Here is an 18481-nt window from a genome sequence, read left to right on the forward strand (position 1 = left end):
AATGGCCGCCCGTAGTGAGGGGGCGCGGTGGGACCCCGGCTCTGCGGCGGCGGCAGCCGCGGCCCCTGAGCGAGGGATAGGTTCGGCCGCGCCGACCCGTCCCGGGCAGGCCCTGCCCCGCGCAGTGACGTCAGTGCCTCCGCCGCGTGGCGTCACGGCCGCGTGACGTCACTGAACGTCTCCGTCCCCGCCGGGTCCCCGCTGACCGAGCGTTCCGGCCGGGCCGGTGTTTCCGGGGGAGGACTCGGTGGAGCTTCCGGCGCGGGCGGAGGAAGTGACGGTCGGTTTGTTGACAGCGGCGGCTGCTGCGGGGGGAGCGGGCCCGAGCAGGACGCGGACCCCGGCCCGCCCCGGGGAGCCGGGAGCAGCCGGGACCAGTGCCCCATGGCGCCAGGTGAGTACCGGTGCTCCCCTGCCCAACCCGACCCGGGAGCACCGCGGCTGCCCGCCCGGGCGGGGGGAGGAACCGCTGCCCCCGGCGGTGCCGCACGGTGCCCCCGGCGCAGTCCCCATCCCTTCCCCGGGACTGCCGGGTGCAGCCGGGCCCCGCCGGGCAGGGCTCCGGCCCGCGGCAGCAGCTCCGGCGCTGCCCGGCGAGGTGACCTCTGAGTGCCTGCGGGACGAGCGAGGGCTCGGGTCCGGGCCAGCGCTGTCCGCGGGGCTGATGGAGCCCCAGCGCCCGGAGCCGTGACCAAAGACTCCAGGTAGTCTTCTTGGCCAGGGCACCTATGGAATGAAAATCTGTGATGTAATTCAGTGAGTTGAAGGAACATCTTTACTGCAGGCAGGTACAGAGATCCACACATTCCCAGGCGAGTGCAAATTGTTTCATTTGCAATGTCAGTCTGGCTGGCTGACAAGTTCGGGAGTTGCAGGCTTTGCTGGGGCAGAGGATAGGTGGATCTCCTCCTACTTCACTTTCCCTAGTGTAACAAGGGATGGTGTTTCCCCACAAAGGCAGCCATGACCCATCAATTAATAAAATCACAGTGATTTGCAGCTGCAAGATGCCAGCTAAAGTGACAGTGCAGTTTCCCTTCAGAGCACAACCTGTGCCAAATTTCGCATTTACATTACATTTATAATGCTGAAGTTGCTGTAATCAGCTTATGTCAGTGCACATTGTTTGCCCTCTCCTTGGATGAGTCCCTGATGTTGGAACAGTCAGCTTTGCCAATCATTTTTGTAGCAACAGAGTAAATGTTCTGTGCTTGGCTTGGAGCCACGGTGAGTCAGGCTTGGCTCTGGGCACTGCCTGGAGAGAGGCTGGGAGAGATGATGGGTCTAAGTCCAAGGGAGAGGATATTGGCACTGGCAGCCCCAGGAGAGCTCCCGAGCCTCGTGTGCAGTGCAGCCTGGAATGCTGGCACAATGCAGATGCAGCCTGGAAATAAACAATAATTGCAAAAAGGCTGGTGGCTCCTGGATGCTGGGGATGGGGTAAGTAGAGCTGCCTGTACTGCACCCAGTTTTGGGTCCCTGGGTGGCAGGAGGGTGCTGTTACTGCACAGAGAGGGCTGTGTGCCCATGGAAAGGGCTTTTGTGTGCCTGCTCCCGAGGCTCTGAGGAGCTCAGTTCCTTGGTGCACTAAGATGGAAGCAAATCTGTCAGAGAAATAAACTTGACAAAATACTGGCAGCTGGAGTTCTGGTCACTTTGCAGTTCTTGAATTTTCAGTATCTTTCATGCATCTGTCTTTAACTCTACCAAAACCCACATGGCACCAGGCAGCTCATTGCTGGAAAAGCACTGGTGGCAGTCACTAGGCAGTTTCATGCTGTGTGAAGCTTCCTGAGGAGAACAATTAGACAAATGTTAATGATTTTTCAGCCTCTCCAGTTCTTTTCTTTTTGTCACACACAGAGGTTATAATTTAGAGATAGTATTGATCAGGACAGCTGTTGACACTTCCCTCTCTGCTGATGAGGTGTCATGTCTGCGGTCTGAGGAGGGAGAGGCCAGCTTGTGTTGTGTCCTGGACAAAAGGTCACAGCAGCTGCTCAGATATCTGCAATAAATCAGGAGGATGAAAGCTTTTCTTTGGTCTCATTTCACTGGGACAGTTTAACCATTCTTGATTTTAACTTGTGCACGGGTTTGTGTTGGTGGATCACGGGGAGCTCAGAAGTTAAAGGGCAGCTGATTCCTTCAGGGCTGAGATCAACTGGCTGCATTGTGCTGGTCTCAGCAGAGAGGGAACAGAGGCTTGTCAGAGCCACAGGAAGGCAGTCCTTGCCCTCTGCTGCTCTGAGCTGCTTGGACAAGTCCCAAGCACTGGCTGTTTCCAGCTGCACGTGACAATAGATTGTCAATGGGAATTTGTTTTCGAGTTCTCTGGCCCTCGGTAGTAAACAGTGGAAGAACACTGACTGCAGGGACCTCCTGTCTGATGGCACAGGGGAACTGGGAGGGACAGCAGAACATGCTTCCCAGCTGCTTCAGATCTTCCTGTCGATCTTGCCTTTCTGGAAAGATTCTCTCCAGCAAGCTTCAGGCAAAATCTGCAAGAGGGACTTGTTCTGGAGGTGAGGCCGATTCATCTCCAAAGCAGACACAGGACAGCTTCCTCCCACCTGCATTCCCTTTGCCAGGACCTCCCAGCCAGGGAGACAATACTCTGCACTCAGTGGCCCATTTCAGCCTCGACTTCTCACCTTACTCAACTCCAAAGGTGGGAACTGTGGGTTGTGGAGCTCCTCCTTTATCAAAGTTGAAAACCCTCCATTTTTGTTGATTGTACCATGTGCACCTCAATGGAGCTATTGTGGCACTATTGAGAAGTCACAGCTCCATGTTCTTGTGACAAAGAAAGTAAGTTCTACCCTTAACTCCATGATTGGAGAGATTTTAAAGTATAATTTTTACGATTGCTGAGGTTTTGGGGGTTACCTTTTAGAGTGATTAAGCTCAGGAATGGGAGTTAAACTCTTCTGTCTTGTACTGATACTATAGAATGAAGAAAGAGAAAGCAGTAAAGGCTTTGGAGAAGCAGAGAACTGGTGACACACAAGTGTCCTGCTTTTTGCAGCTGCAGGATAAAGATCAGAACGGAATATGGTTAAGGACATTTTGCAACAACTTCTCCAGCAATGGCTGCTCAGCTGTGGTGCAGAGAATAACTACCTCCACAGCATCAGTGTTCTCAGGGCCAGCAGGGACAGACTTACCAATAAGACATAGGTTTTATATCAAAAATAAACATTTCAGTACAATTTTCTGCATCTGTGGAAATATTTAGATAAGTTTAGGTTTGCTTATAATGTGATTTGACCTCTTAAAAGTGAAATGTCACTGTTAGTCTTCAAGCTAACTTTTTGATAAGCCCCTCAAGGCCCCAGTGAGCCTTGTTTTTATATCAGTGCAGTCAAATGGTTTCAAATCAGAAAACAGACAGGGATGGCTTCACCCAGTTGTCTGCTTCACCCGTCCTTTATCCTGTTCCAGAAATGAAGAAGGGCAAAGCATCTTGCCTTTTTCCAGTTTAGTCACTCTTTGTGAAAGATTTGGGATGGTGAGGGTGAGCTGGATGTAGAGGTGTCAGGCACAATCACAATCCTTGCCTTTACACAGCACTCAGAGGGATCCCAGACCAGTCTGTTTTCTTCTGACTTCTGTTCCACTTCATGCTCAGGGACTTGCATGAAGCTTCTGGCTTGGCACTGCAGAGAAACACCGAGCTAGAAAATGAAACTTAACTTGGAATGTTGGCAAAGAGAATGACAGGCAGGAGACGTGAGGCCACAGATCCCATTGGTGCCATACAAAGGATTATGCTGACAGTAAATGTTCTGCTGGTTTATCCAACCCACCCTGAAGGAAACCAAGCAACGTGGCTTCTACCACTTCCCTTTCTGAGGGCCTTTGTCAGCCAGATAACCCTGCAATGAGGAAACATTTTGCTGTGTAGCCTCATTTCCAAGCACACAACACTAACTGGTCTCCACAGTATCCCCTTGGAGTGGAATACCAAGGAATTAAGGGCACACTACCAGAAAGGCCAAACTGCTGTGGGTCCTTTTGAGGTCAGCAAGTGATGGGCTGCAAATACAACAAGCATGCTGCTGGTGTGACAGCTCTGTGGGACACTTGCAGTTTCTCAATGCACCTTTCTCTGCTTACAGCTATCCTGATGGCCCCATAAATTCATCCCAGCACTTCATCTGAGGGAAGGATCTCCAGCATCAAAAGCTTCCTTCTGCTCTTCCCCTTCCCACAATTTCCCTCAAGATGGCATCTGACAGTCCAGAGTCTCTGATGACCTTGTGCACTGATTACTGCCTGCGCAACCTGGAGGGGACCCTGTGCTACCTGCTGGACAACGAGACGCTCCGGCTGCACCCCGACATCTTCCTGCCCAGCGAGATCTGTGACAAACTTGTCAACGAGTACGTTTCAGGCCTGCTTTGGGAAGGAGCTGGGAGTTCACAGAATGGAGAGGGTAGTTCTTCAAAAAGAATTGTGGGAAAGAATTCATAGGACTGTGTTTTTCCGATTGATCATATTGGCAAATGAGGGTTTGCATTAACTTCAGAAGGAAAGGTTCCTTTTTGTACTGCTATCATTCTAATTTCTGTGGTAATCATCCTTTCCAAGTTAGAGCTCAACAAGCTGTAAAAAGGGAAATGAAATGAGTAGACCCAGAGTGAAACAGGCACTGCTTCTTCCTAGAATGTCAGTGAGCAGCAAGGAAGCCTTCCCGTTTCCTATCACTGAACCATTACAACACTCTGTCCAAACAGAGAAATAAGAGTGCAAAGTGCTAACAGATGTTAAATTTTAAGGCTGCTGCTCCCATAGTTTTATAAAGCAACCTGTTTCCTGGGATTTATGTAATTTGGCTGCCACAGTCTCTCTTGGCTGAACTTGTGCCCACAAAGTCTGGCAGAGAATTTGGCCAGCTAATTTTATGAAAAATGAAAAAAAAAAAATCAAATTACTGAGTTTAAACAGCTAGGGAAAAAATTCCTGGAGTCTGTGCTTGCCAGACAGTTTGCTCACACACACACATAAAGTCTTGCACAAATCTTTACCCAAGATTTTCCATTGGTTCTGTGCCAGAAGAGATGGGTGAGCTCCTTTGTCCCACAGGCTGATCTGGGTGATATGGGGGGTGGGTGTGGAGGGGATTGTGTGTGCTCACAGCTCTGTCACACTTCCTTGCCACCAGTGCAGGTGCCAGAGCTGTGGCTGAGCCTGTGCTGTGCTAATACCATTGCCCCACACAGGTATGTGGAGCTGGTGAAGACAGACAGCATCTTTGAACCCCATGAAAGCTTCTTCACCCTCTTCTCAGACCCACGGAGCACCAGGCTAGCTCGGATCCACCTGCGGGAGCACATAGTGCAGGACCAGGACCTGGAGGCCATCAGGAAGCAGGTGGGGCTGCACTCACACCTGCCTCATCACATACCAGCACTGCAATACGAGCACCAGCTAGAATTCCAGACACCCAGAGATTCCTGAGGCTCCATCCTTTGCTGCCCAAGCTTTCTTTGGACTAGCTTCAGCTCCTTCCTTCTCAGCTCCCAAAGCCACTGCTGGGAATGGTATGGGACACTGGTCAGGTTAGGGGATAGATGGTTTCAGGCTGTCCCAGTGAGAGGTGTGGGTTAAACCAGGTGGGCACTTTACCTCAATAAATACCTCAAACCTTGATTTCCCTTTTTCCAGGATCTTATTGAGCTGTACCTGACTAACTGTGAGAAGCTGACAGCCAAGAGCCTGCAAACCTTGGTAAGCTTCAGCCACACACTGATCTCCCTGAGCCTCTTTGGCTGCTGCAATATCTTCTACGAGGAGGAGAACCCCGGGGGCTGTGAGGACGACTGCCTGGTGAACCCCACTCGCCAGGTCTTGGTCAAGGACTTCACTTTTGAAGGCTTCAGCCGCCTGCGCATCCTGAACCTGGGCCGCCTGATCGAGGGCGTGAACGTGGAGACGCTGCTGCGGCCCCTGGCCTCCCTTGCAGCTCTCGACCTTTCTGGGATCCAGCTGAATGATGTGGCATTCCTGACCCAGTGGAAGGACACTCTGGTTTCCTTAGTGCTTTACAACATGGACCTTTCAGAGGAGCACATCCAAGTGATTGCACAGCTTCGCAAGCTCAGGTCAGCAGATCTGTTCTTCCTTCTTTATCCAGCTGATAGGGAAAGGTCTTTCAGGAATGGTCTTCTTGCCTGCTATGAGAGGCACCCACTGCTGGCTTCAGCTTATAAACCTTCCTGTGAACAGGCTCACTCATTGTAGATATCTATCCATCACTGTACATACCTGACATGTCTAAAGCCAGCCTGAATTTTGCTTTTAAGAAGACACCACTTAGCAGAAACTTCCCATTGGAAAACAAAAAATAACACAAATGTGAACTCATCACCCTCACTTGGTGTGCTACAGGCAGAAGACACTTTTGTGAGTGGGATGTTGGCTCCAGTCTTAGGTAGGAGCCAGCAAAGTGTCTCTGTTCTGTAAGGAACCCCACCTGCACACAATGGCTGGTCAGTTTGTCTCACCACTCCTTTAGCAGCTAGATTTCCTCAAAGCTTAAGCATTTAAATACCTGAAAGAAATCAGGATAATGTAATAGCCTGGGGTGGAAAAATTTTAAGATTGGGGAAGCAGACAAAAACCTGTGTAACTTAATTTGTGGCATGAGGCAAGATACATCTGGGGATGCACAGATCCTCTGGTGCATCTTAATCTCCAGGTAGAAATGCTCAGGTGGCTGCTGTGATGGAGTCTGGAAAAGGCAGTTTCTGAGCCTGGAGCAATTTCCTTTGTGATGTGTGGGTAGATGATTCACTGTGGTCCATTCCAAGTAGCCCTCTACCAGATACCTGTGTGCTTTGGTTAGACACGGCCAGCTGCTGCTGCCAGAGCCTGCAGAACCACATTTCTTTATCTTGGGAAGGAAATAATGATAAATAATAATCACACTTGGCTCTGGTAAGGAGGCAGAAGCCCAGCTAATGCTTTCCAGGCTGAGGGATGCTCTCTTCACTTGCAGGCACCTGGATATCTCCCGAGACCATCTGTCCAGTTATTACAAGTTCAAGCTGACCCGGCGGGTTCTAAACTTGTTTGTGGAAAACCTGGTGAACCTCACTTCGCTCGACATCTCAGGGCACACCATGCTGGAGAACTGCACCATCCCCAGCATGGAGGAGAAGATGGGCCAGACAAGGTAAGGGAACAGCAGTTACTGAGGTCTGCTTGAATGGACAGGTCAGTCAAAGATGAATTAAGAACAGTTAACTCTTCTGAGTTCCCAAATTCTGTAGGTCTAGTCAGTACTAAAAATTCTTGCCAGGTTCCCCTGACAGTAGAGACTGGTGTGAGAATCAGCTGCAATTGTTGTATGCAACACATGTAAGGACTTGTAAGAGTAATAAAGAATTCATCCCATCTGCCTGCCATGTATATCTCAGGCATTTCAGTTCTTTTCCACATATATTTTCCCAGGCATCTCCTGCAGGATTTTTTTTCTGAAAGGACTCCAAGTCTTTTACACATTTCCTACACAAAATACTCTTACCCTTGTGAAAATCCAGGCTCTTCTGAAAGAACATTTATGCATTGAGTCAATACACCAGCATTCATAGGAGGGCTGAGTGTTTTAGAAGCTTGGAATCTAAAGGCCCATTTTAAGATTTGACCTGGATACTGGGCAGATCAACCCTTGGAAATCCTGGTGCCCCTCAACAGAGGTATTCTTACAGGTCTGGTTTTCCACACCAGCCAAGAGCTTTGCCCTCCTATTAAACACTTGCTGAACCAAAGCAAATAAGTGAGACTGACTCCTTTTCACCATAGCTGGTGAAAATGCTCTGGCTCTTGGTCAATAAGGAACATGGCAGCAAAAACAATCTTCTTGCATGCTCAAAGAAGCAGAGTTAGCATGTCTATCACATTACAAATACATTAGATGAGTGATATCCACAGCCCTTTAAGAGGAAGTTTTCACCCCAACTAGTGACTTTCCAGGACAAATTTTACCTGGGAAAGCTACATCCTGTCTACAGTAATTCTTACTGCTGGTTCTATTCAGCACATCCACCTTTCATTCAGGATCACCTGGGATGAATATTTAGTTATGTTCATAAGCAGCTGCCTTATATAAAATGAAATGCAGCTTTTCCCACTCTGGCTATGAAGCAGTACATTCAGAGTGAATGGAGGGCTGACAGCCATCTCTGTGGCAGGACACACCTGAAGAAACATGGTACCAACATGAGCAATCTTTTGTTTTTTCACCCCAGCATTGAGCCAGCAAAGAGCAGCATTGCTCCTTTCCGGGGTCTGAAACGACCACTGCAGTTCTTGGGACTTTTTGAAACATCCCTCTGTCGCCTGACCCATATTCCAGCCTACAAGGTAAGGAGGCTGCAGGAATATTGGCAGTAGGAACTTGTTAGGAGCTGAAAGAACATGAGAACACTGGCTGCCAGTAGAGTGGAGTTCTTTGGGTCTTGGGTGACAGTTGAGCTCTGACCTTCCAATAACAACTTCATAATGCAAGAAAACTGCCAGAAAGCAAGATCTGTACCCCACATAGTTGTTATAAGGGTTGAAAACATGCTCCTTGGAGAAAAGCATGGAGAAATCATCCTGCCTGAAGGTTGTCTGTGACTACAGAAAAAGATTTAAGACAGTAGGAGTCCTGCTTTTGAATAGCATCCTCCTGTCCCAAAGATGCCCTTTCTCAGCCTTCTGGACTGAAAAGTGACTCAACCTCTATCTCATCCTGGGCTGAATTTACTCCCAGAGCAGAGAGGAGGTATACCCTTTAACCTTTCACAGTTTCCTTCACATGTTGGTTTTCCTCCTTCATAAGTTCTCCCCTGACTCCTTTTGCTGTCCACGCCAGGTGAGTGGAGACAAGAATGAAGAGCAAGTCCTGAACGCTATTGAGGCTTACACCGAGCACCGGCCGGAAATCACCTCCCGGGCCATCAACCTGCTGTTCGACATTGCCCGCATCGAGCGCTGCAGCCAGCTGCTGAGAGCCCTCCAGGTAAGCCTTGCCCTCACCCTGACAAGGGGAATTTTGCACTCCCAGCCTTTTTTTTCACCCTGGGACACTGTATCAGGCCATGCCAGAAAACTGGGTACCTTCATTTCCTAAGCACATTCCTGCCGTGCCTGGGCCACGCATTCCTTGTGGGCTTCTAAGAGTCATTCCAAGAATTAGCAGCAAATCTGTGGCACTGAAAATCCTTGTTGCTTCTCTGTAGCTGGTGATCACAGCCCTCAAGTGCCACAAGGATGACAAAAACATCCAGGTGACGGGCAGCGCCGCGCTGTTCTACTTGACCAACTCCGAGTACCGCATGGAGCAGAGCGTGAAGCTGCGGCGCCAGGTCATCCAGGTGGTGCTGAACGGCATGGAGTCCTACCAGGAGGTCACTGTAAGAGCAGCCCAGGCACCTTGGACTCCCACAGTCCTCTTTCCCTGTATCAGTTCTTTAACTTGGTGTCAGCATTTGGGTTTCCTCTGCCTGCAGGAAATTAAAGAATGCAGAGAAGTTACTGCCAAGGTCTGCTCCTGGTCTCCACTCAGCAGTGGGGATTACATGTACAGTGTTCCTTTTTTATCCATGAACAATGGTTAAAGGGTGTATGTGACACACAGATACCCAGCACTGACTGTGGGGTGAAATGGATGTGGGTAAAGGCCATGTTGTATCAATGGAAAGGAACATCTCAGATCTCCATACTGGAAGTCAGCTGTATAGAGAGCCAATAGGCAGTGAGGAACTGGCTTGGAAAACAATGGGCCCTGGATGATTGGGTGGCCTTGTGAGACTGGAGTGACAGCATGGAGCCTCCATCAGAGGTTAACAGAAATCTCAGTAGTTGTAGTCAGTCAAGAAGATGTTTTCAGTACCAAGCAGCAAGGACCCATGAGATGGTGGGGTCTGTGTTTTGTAGCCACTTGGCCCAGTGTTTGCTTCCTTTTGACCAGGTGCAGCGGAACTGCTGCCTGACACTGTGTAACTTCAGCATTCCTGAGGAGCTGGAGTTCCAGTACCGCCGAGTGAACGAGCTGCTGCTGAACATTCTCAACCAGAGCCGGCAGGACGAGTCCATCCAGCGCATCGCTGTGCACCTCTGCAACGCCCTGGTCTGCCAGGTGGACAACGACCACAAAGAAGCTGTGGGCAAGATGGGGTTTGTCATGGTTGGTATGATCCCAAGGTGTCTCCTTACCCATAACCCAGGCTAGGACAGTTCCCTTACAGCTGTCCATCAAATGCCTCCAGCCATGATCCAACCTCTCAGTACCACAGGAGGGAATCAGCGTCCCAGCAATGCTGACCTCTCCTGGAACCCACCCCTTTACTTGCTTACCAGCACTGGAAGTTATGATCTCAGAGACCAGGCTGGTGTGAGGGCAGGAAGGCACTGTAACCTAACACCTGACCTCAGCACATTGGATTATTTCCAGATCTAGTACTACCTTGTGACTGTCTCCTTCTGCTTCTCCCCAAGTTTGCATCAATTTCCCAACTCAACCCATATCCCCCACCTTTTCCAAGAACTTCAAAGGCTGTTGCTTTGGCACAGTTATGCCACATCCCAGACCTTGTCATACAGCTCAAAACTGACCCAACTGCAAACTCAACAGCTCAGGGACTGGGGCATAGTTCAGCTCTGTGAATACTTGCAATTTGGAACATGACCCAGTCCCACTGGTTTAGAGAAAGATATATCAAGTAGGTTCTCTGCAAAAGATCAAAATTGGAACTGCTGTGATACTGCAAGGCTGATTAAGTTTTAACTCCATGATTTTTGAACTGTTTTTCACTCTTCCCCTTTCTTTACCCACAGACAATGTTAAAGTTGATTCAGAAGAAGCTGGCTGATAAAACGGTGAGTGTTTCCCAAAAAACCCACATACATATTTTCTCTTCAGTCTGACTTAGGCATGGAGATCAGCCTATAGTGCCAGCTCAGCTTCTCTAACAAATACAAGACATCTCAACTGACGCTGCAGAATTTCCTGTCCCAGGGTGAGGGCAGGGGAATCTGACAGGGAGACAAAAACATTAAACAAAAAACCTACTTACTGATAAGTTGAAAGTGAACAACAAGGTTTTCTTACCTCTGAAGTCATCTAGGGTGATGCCAGAGGGGAAACAGATGGTTTGCACCAGGCTCCTGCATTAGCAAAGCTCTGATTTTGTCCCTTTCCCTATAGTGTGATCAGGTGATGGAGTTCTCCTGGAGTGCCCTGTGGAATATCACTGATGAGACCCCAGATAACTGCGAGATGTTCCTTAACTACAGTGGCATGAAACTGTTCTTGGAGTGTTTGAAAGTAAGTGTCTGGTTGTCTGTGGAGAGATGCTGACAGGAGGAGTGGAGATGCAGCTGTCTGGGCAGGATCCCTGGCTCTGCTCCTCTCCAAGCATTACTTCCTACATTTCACAAAAGGAAAGTAAAAGTTTGTGTTAGTTCTTTTTTTCTCACATCATTCTACCCAGCCAGTAGAACAGTGAAACTTACAGTGAACACATCTTCCCCTTTACCCATCTTTGCTCTGACCCCTCAAGCAGAGCAGCAGTGAACAGCAGTGAACACCCTCCTTTTTCACACATTGCTGACTACTGAAAAACACTGAGCTTTTCTAGATGTGCTGTACAGCCTTTTCCCAGAGTTGCTTGTTCTCAGCATCTCCAGAGTCCCACCTGTACATAACCCTGTTCCTTGTCTGGCCAGGAGTTCCCAGAGAAACAGGAGCTGCACCGCAACATGCTGGGCCTCCTGGGCAATGTGGCAGAAGTGAAGGAGCTCCGCCCGCAGCTCATGACCTCCCAGTTCATCAGTGTGTTCAGGTGAGTGCATGGCTGGTGACCAGCTGGGCTCTGATCTCTTCTCCTGAACCACCTAGAGACTTGTGAACCTTTACTGCATCAGCAGCTCTAAGTGATCTCTGCTCTATTGACAGCAACCTGCTGGAGAGCAAAGCTGATGGGATTGAGGTGTCATACAATGCCTGTGGAGTGCTCTCCCATATCATGTTTGATGGTCCAGAGGCCTGGGGGATCTGTGAGCCTCACAGAGAGGAAGTTGTGAAGAGGATGTGGGCAGCTATCCAGAGCTGGGATATCAACTCGAGGAGAAATATCAATTATAGGTGAGGAATGGAAAAGATTGGCCCACTCACATGGGAGCCAGGATTGTCACAGGAAGGAAAGACCAACAGAGAGAAAGGAAGAGAGAGAGCCCAGCATGGAGGCTCTCTTCAGAGTGAAGGAGAAACATCCTCAGGGACATATTCTTTAGTGAGGGTTTTACATCTTCCTTTGAAACATGTTACATAAGATGCTGAAATTAGACACCTTACCTGACAATTCCTATGGGAGAAGTCTGGCAGCCCAGCAGAATCTCTCCTGCATATTTATTCTGAAATTGAGTAGTTCAGGAAAACCATGGTCTGTCTGGGACTGCCTAAGCATTTTCCTTTGATACTGCTGTCCTTTGCAGTCTGTCCTCTTAAGTCTGTTTGTTTCCCAAAGTCACATGCTTTCACTCTTCTCTAGGGCATATTTAGACACAATTACCAGAAATCCCTTCAAAGGTTAATACAAGTGCTGGAATCCTCTGAACCCCTTCCTGTAAGAGGGTATCAGGTACTCAGAATTCCCTTAGTGCTTGGCAGGGATCCAGAACTGGCATTCCAGTGCCTGTTTACAGTACAGACAGTACAGTATTGTCAGAAGAAACACACAACCCTTGCATGTGTGCAGCTAGCTTTGTCTGGGGATAGTTTGGCTTTGTCCCTCCTCAAACTGATCAGTGTCGCTGCATTTCAACTCTTGTGAGGAAATGCCTATGGAAGGATAGGAATCAGTTCCTGGGCTCAGTTGCCTTCATTGCAGCTATTTCTCTGGGCATTGTGTTTGTGCTGAAGTGGTGTGGCTATAATCCTGCCAGCACTGCCCTGGGACACTTAGCTTTGGTGCCACAATCTTTGACATGCCAATGAATTTACTGCTGTGATATCTATGAGCAGAGTTTGTATGCTGTGAGTGACAAAGATGCTGAAAGAAGCAGCTCTTGGATTTTTATCAACTTCTGTAATATTTCTGTGCAGGTCATTTGAACCAATCCTTCGACTTCTTCCACAAGGGATCTCTCCAGTCAGCCAGCACTGGGCCACCTGGGCACTCTATAACCTGGTCTCTGTCTACCGTAAGTTCTCTTTTTGAAATCATATTCCCTGCACTGTAGAAGTTGAGGGGGTGGACCTGAGCTGTCAGCAGGAAAAGTCTTCTGAGATAAACGATGTAGGTAGAGAAAACCTTTTTTGAGTGATGCAGCAGTGTCCAGGCAGCACAGCCAAATAAAGCTAATTAGACTTGGTGTGTAGGAAATGCCTTCACTGTTTTGATCCTCTCCTTCCCCTCCTGCCACCCTTTCTACCACTGCTGTGAGGGCTCACAAGGACCTGATTTATTCTTTTCTCTGCAGCTGACAAGTACTGCCCACTGCTGATCAAAGAAGGTGGGATTCCTCTCCTGAAGGACATGATTAAAATGGCCTCAGCACGACAAGAGACCAAGGAGATGGCCCGGTAGGACACCACTGCACCATCACAAACTCTCAGTTTAGCCTTAGCTTAGTTCTTCATTCTTCCACTTAAAGTGAGGCTACCAAAGCAAGGCCTGTAATAATGTGTATGAGAGGTATGAACTGAACTCAGGAGAAGCAGAGGAAAAAGAGAATGAAAACAGAGGACTAGAGAGAAGTACACACAGATCATTGCATCAGTACATTGGGTTGTAGATTGCCTTTTGAGCGAGGGAGCCACATGGCTAATTGCAGTTCTTAGGTCAGTAGTCTCCAGTTATCACTTTTCCCTGTAATTGGGTGGGCTACCTGTCTTCAGAATCATACTGGCTTGTCACTGAACTGCCAACTGCACAGTTGAAATAAGAGCATTTTTCAGAAGGTAGAGTCCATCACCTTTGCATAACACCTTTCTTTGGAGTCATCCTTTCAGGGCTGTAAAAGCCAGCTGCAGTTTCTGTTCATTGGCAGAGTGAGAGCTGTAATTCCATACCTGCAGAATGCAGAATGAATAGAAAGGTAGAGATCTGGGAATACATACCTGGTGAGTGGGCAGCAGGTATTCCTACAGCTGAATGCTGGAGGGGAATGAAGCTTGCAGAAGACAGTCAGTTACACACTGTGTAGGATGGGACAGGTGACAGCACAGTGAAGGACAAACATTTGTACTCATGTATTTCCTGGTGGGATTTAAAGGCATCTGAGGTTTTGGGTGTGGGGGTAATGAATGAATGGTCACAACTGGATCTGGATATCCACTACCATAACTTGAAATTCCAAGTTGGGAGCTGCTTTTGTGGAGTTTACTTGTTTTGACACAGTTTTTGTCTCAGATACAAACAGGACACAGTTACACAGAAATCAGTTCTGGGACAGTTCTTACCTTACTGTCCCACAGCTGAGGTGCAATAAGCTTTAAACTAAACCATCTTTCCTTGTCCTTGTTTTATCCATAGGAAAGTTATAGAGCACTGCAGTAACTTTAAGGAGGAGAACATGGACACTTCCAGATAGAGGCAATCACTCAATGCCTCTTGCCAGCACTGTATCCAGCTTCTCTCTAACTCACTGTACATAGGGAGGACTCTTTCTTACCAACTCGCCCGTTGGAAGGAAACTTTATGTGTGTGTGTGAGACCCTCAGTAGATGAAGGTGAATAGGGGAGGGGGGAGGGACTTTTTGCACAACAAAATGCTTTCCTTAACTTAGTGGACTGTTTTGTTATGAAGTTTCAGGTTGAAGTTCTGTGTGTATGATTTCTGTATAAAAAGAAAACAAAAAAACAAAGACAATTACATTATGTATCTTTTAACCTTTTTACTTTAGACCACACAGAGAGCCTCAAATGACCATGAGCTTGAAGACCTAGTTGTGTGATCACTAGTGACATGTTTATTTCCCACTTTTTAGACAATTCCCTTTGCTGTACTGCATGAGGTCCTGTGATGTCTGCAAGAACACCAGTTCTGAATCAGCACTGGCTGCTCAGTGGGGCAACAGGCAGTGATGAAGTATTTGTTTGGTTAGAGAGGTTGGGGCACACAATACCAGAGAGACAGATCAAAAGAACTGATGTTTTAGCGAGACTTACAAATGGACAAACTAGAGAAAACCTTTCAAGCTATTTCACTCCCTTAAGGGCTTTTTAATAGAAGACTCACATTAATGGAATCTAATTCTGTGTGGGTCATCTGGAAGTAAGACATTCCCAATAAAGTCAAGAGGTCTGTTTTGTCCCCATTGGCACTACAGTAGGATTTGCCAGCTCACTCAGCCTCATAAGGTCAGGGGTGACCAGTAGAACCAGTTATACATTCTTGGCTACACAGAACTGCTCTCTTGAAGGGAGCCTGTGCAACAAGGCACAAGGTTTGTTCACAAAGGGCTACACATCTTCATTCCAGTCCTTCACCACCCTTTTTAGTTGTATTCTGTTTTGTAGGGAAGGCTACAAAGCCAAACAGAGTATTTCCCTCTGCATCCTATACTCTGCTAGGCCCTAGTCCAGAGCACCTGTGTCCCCTTGTGCAAGTCCCAGGAATGGAGTGGGGCTGTTCTGCCCTCCCTCAGTCTGTGTCATCACAAGCTGTGCTCAGTAGCATCATAATCTCCCTTCACACTTCTCACTGCAGCACAACTGCTAGAATTGGAGGTGTGGAGTCTCCAGGCACCCTCTAAAGGGCAATCCCAGGAAAGAGCACCTTTTGTTCCACCCCAACATCTTCCCCCCTTTCTCAGAAGCAGAAGGCCCTATTCCTCCCTGACTCCCAGAAGCACTTACCAGTGCAGTCCCAGTCCCATCAGCAGCATTACTCCAGTCTGTGTGACATAGCTGAGAGGAGAGTCCCACTGAGCTGATCTTCACCTGTAACACTCCAGACCTGTAACAGCTCAAGAAGCTGAAGGCCAAATTTGTCTCACAGCCAGGCATTCAACAGCATAGTTGTCCATGTCATAGCCCACTGCTCATCACAGATCTTTGACAATTCACAAATCTTCCCTTAGAAGGCATTCAGAAAAGATGTTGTGCTTGGTAAAAGGGAGATGAGCCCATGGCCTCACAGGATGGGACATTTCAGGCCTCAGAGCACAGTAACTCGCTGCTCTCTTCCCTTGTACACTTTGCTCTTAGATTTGAGTCGCTGCTAAGAGGTTCTGCTAATGCTCAGAGTTCATGTTGTCCTTGTGAGCAGGTTAGAGACAGATCCTTGATCCACAAACTGACACTTTAACTGACAGAACACAACTGCCTGGAGAGGTTTACTTTTACTGCCAATACGGTGTTATTCAATGTCTTTTTTTTTTTTCTTTTTAACCATACGTCATTTGTTTTGGTATTGTGAGATCTGTACTTTTTTCTTTTAAGTATTTTTCAAACTTATATATATTTTTGTGTCACTTTTAAATTGTTTTCATAAGATTTGCAAAACTTGACAATTATACTTTTTTGCAGTAGTTTGAAATGTATTTTTCTCTTATTCCTGTTTCCCAAGAATTTGAGTCCCTATGAGCTTTGAGATGGGGAAACTTATTTTGATCTGTTTTCTGTGTAACATTTGCTAATCTTCTTTCTAGATGCAAAACTAAGAGGGGCTGCAAATACAGCCTTGGTTTTTAGGGGAGTCAGGCTTTGTTCTTTAATTCCCCATTTAGTGCTGCTGTCCTTGAGAAGCTGTTTCACATGGCAGTGCCACCCACCACATCTGCTTCCTTTCCAGTGCCCATGTAGTGGAAGCTCCTGCCACTAAAATCTTGAGCCAACTGACAAAAAGCACTCAAGATTCTGACTGTGTTGGCAAGGTGGGATTAGAGCAGAAGGGGACACATGACAGATGTGAGGTATCAGAAAGCCCTGTGCCCAGAAAGCAGCTGCCACACTGAGGAGACAGTGGAGCTGAGGAGCTCCCATCTCAACTGGAGCAGATCACAGCCTGTCACTGTAATCCAAGCCAAGCAGTTGGGCTCTACTCTGGGATTTTGGCACAACTACAGCAAGGCTAGTAACAACCAATGGCTTGGTTTTATTTGCCTTGAGACCCCAAAGGTTTGGGTTTTCCAAGCCAGTGCTTCCACAAGTTGAGCATTTACTGGAGTCTCACCTGCAGGATCCCAAACTAACAAGATCCACACTGCATCAAAGCTGTTTCACACTGTAGAGGTAACCTCTGTCCTTACTGCTCACAGACCCTCCACAAGCTGTGTCTAATCCTGGACCAAGATAAAAAAAATTCAATTCCCCAACAATAAGGAGATTAATGGAACCAGCCCAAGCTGTCAGGAAAGTGCAGCTTGCTGAAATCTGTCAGCAGTCCCAGGGAAAAGAGGGAACTCTAACTGGGCTGTTGCAGAAAGCCTCATGTAAGATTTTGAGTCAGCCCACTTGCAAGCTAAATGCCTAAGGCACCACATTAAAAGGAATAACACCTCTGTTAGGGTAGCATGAGCTTTGGCCACATGCTTTAGTGTTTTCAAGATTCTGTGAGCTGAAAAATAACATTTTTCCTTCAGTAAGGAGCAAATAAGAAAAAAGTATCCTCTGAGCACCAGAGCACAATCCAACAATTGCTGTAATTGGAAGTCTGAGACTAGTTTGGGTCTCAGTTTCCCTAACTGAAACAACAGGCATAATGCATGACCTGAAAACCTTTTTTGGTGGCAAGGTTTTAACTGGTGCCATAGATCCAGAGCTGAGGACAGAACAGGAGAGCCTGCAGACATCACATCAATGTTCTGCAAAGGAAGGAGGGCAAAGTGGCAGGATTTTTTATGAAGGTTTAATGTAAAAGGGGAAGTTGGATACCCTGAAATGCTTGACTGCTCCAGGGATGCCTCTCAGGTCTTCCAGCTTTGCTGGATCAAAGGAACAAGCCATGAAACTTAGCTTCACACAAAATTATACAGTCAGTGACCAGCCCTGCTCAGAAAACCAGAATGGGGCTCTATTCTTCAAAAGAAAATCCAGCTGGAGAGAAGTTCATAGCATAGAAGGATATTGGAGAGGGTCTCCTTGTGCTCAGTAGCTGTTGGCCCAGTAAGACTCTTCATGTTTTCATTACTAAATTTCCTTTAAGATTCCAAAGCTTGGCAAGCAGAGCGTGAACACGACTCAGTAGCTCCCTGCAGAGATTGTGCCAACAAAGGAACCCTCTACCTGAACTGGGTGTGGTTTTCATCCTGGCTGGAGGATGCCTTGTCCTCCAGTGGCCCTTGTCAGTGACCCAGCAGTGTCAGGTGTCCATATTCTCTGGAGCAGATAAGAGCAAATTGGTGAGCAACTTCCCACCAGTGCTTCCATTTTACAAGATCTGTGGGAGGAATTGCTCATAAGGATTGGCATCTAGTTGGATGATGATGTTTAACACCCAGAAGCACCAGACTTTCTCATCTAGACCAAGCCAAGAAAGTTTA

At 47.7% G+C, this 18481-nt stretch overlaps 2 protein-coding genes across 2 annotated transcripts in view; both read left to right on the forward strand.

Moving 5' to 3' along the window:
- The window catches only part of DOLK (dolichol kinase), a 113388-nt gene that overhangs the window by 66467 nt on the left and 28440 nt on the right, over nt 1-18481 (forward strand). The window lies entirely within an intron of this gene.
- Nucleotides 253-16528, forward strand: ZER1 (zyg-11 related cell cycle regulator). Its single transcript, XM_079323913.1, has 16 exons — nt 253-394; nt 4122-4385; nt 5226-5376; nt 5671-6107; nt 7004-7180; nt 8256-8370; nt 8864-9010; nt 9231-9404; nt 9962-10177; nt 10828-10869; nt 11198-11317; nt 11719-11834; nt 11948-12136; nt 13097-13194; nt 13474-13576; nt 14529-16528. Exons 2-16 carry the CDS (start codon nt 4228-4230, stop codon nt 14584-14586), a joined length of 2301 nt encoding a protein of 766 aa, XP_079180039.1. The 5' UTR covers nt 253-394; nt 4122-4227; the 3' UTR covers nt 14587-16528.

Source organism: Erithacus rubecula (genome assembly GCF_903797595.1).
Source record: "Erithacus rubecula genome assembly, chromosome: 21".
NCBI classification, from domain to species: domain Eukaryota; kingdom Metazoa; phylum Chordata; class Aves; order Passeriformes; family Muscicapidae; genus Erithacus; species Erithacus rubecula.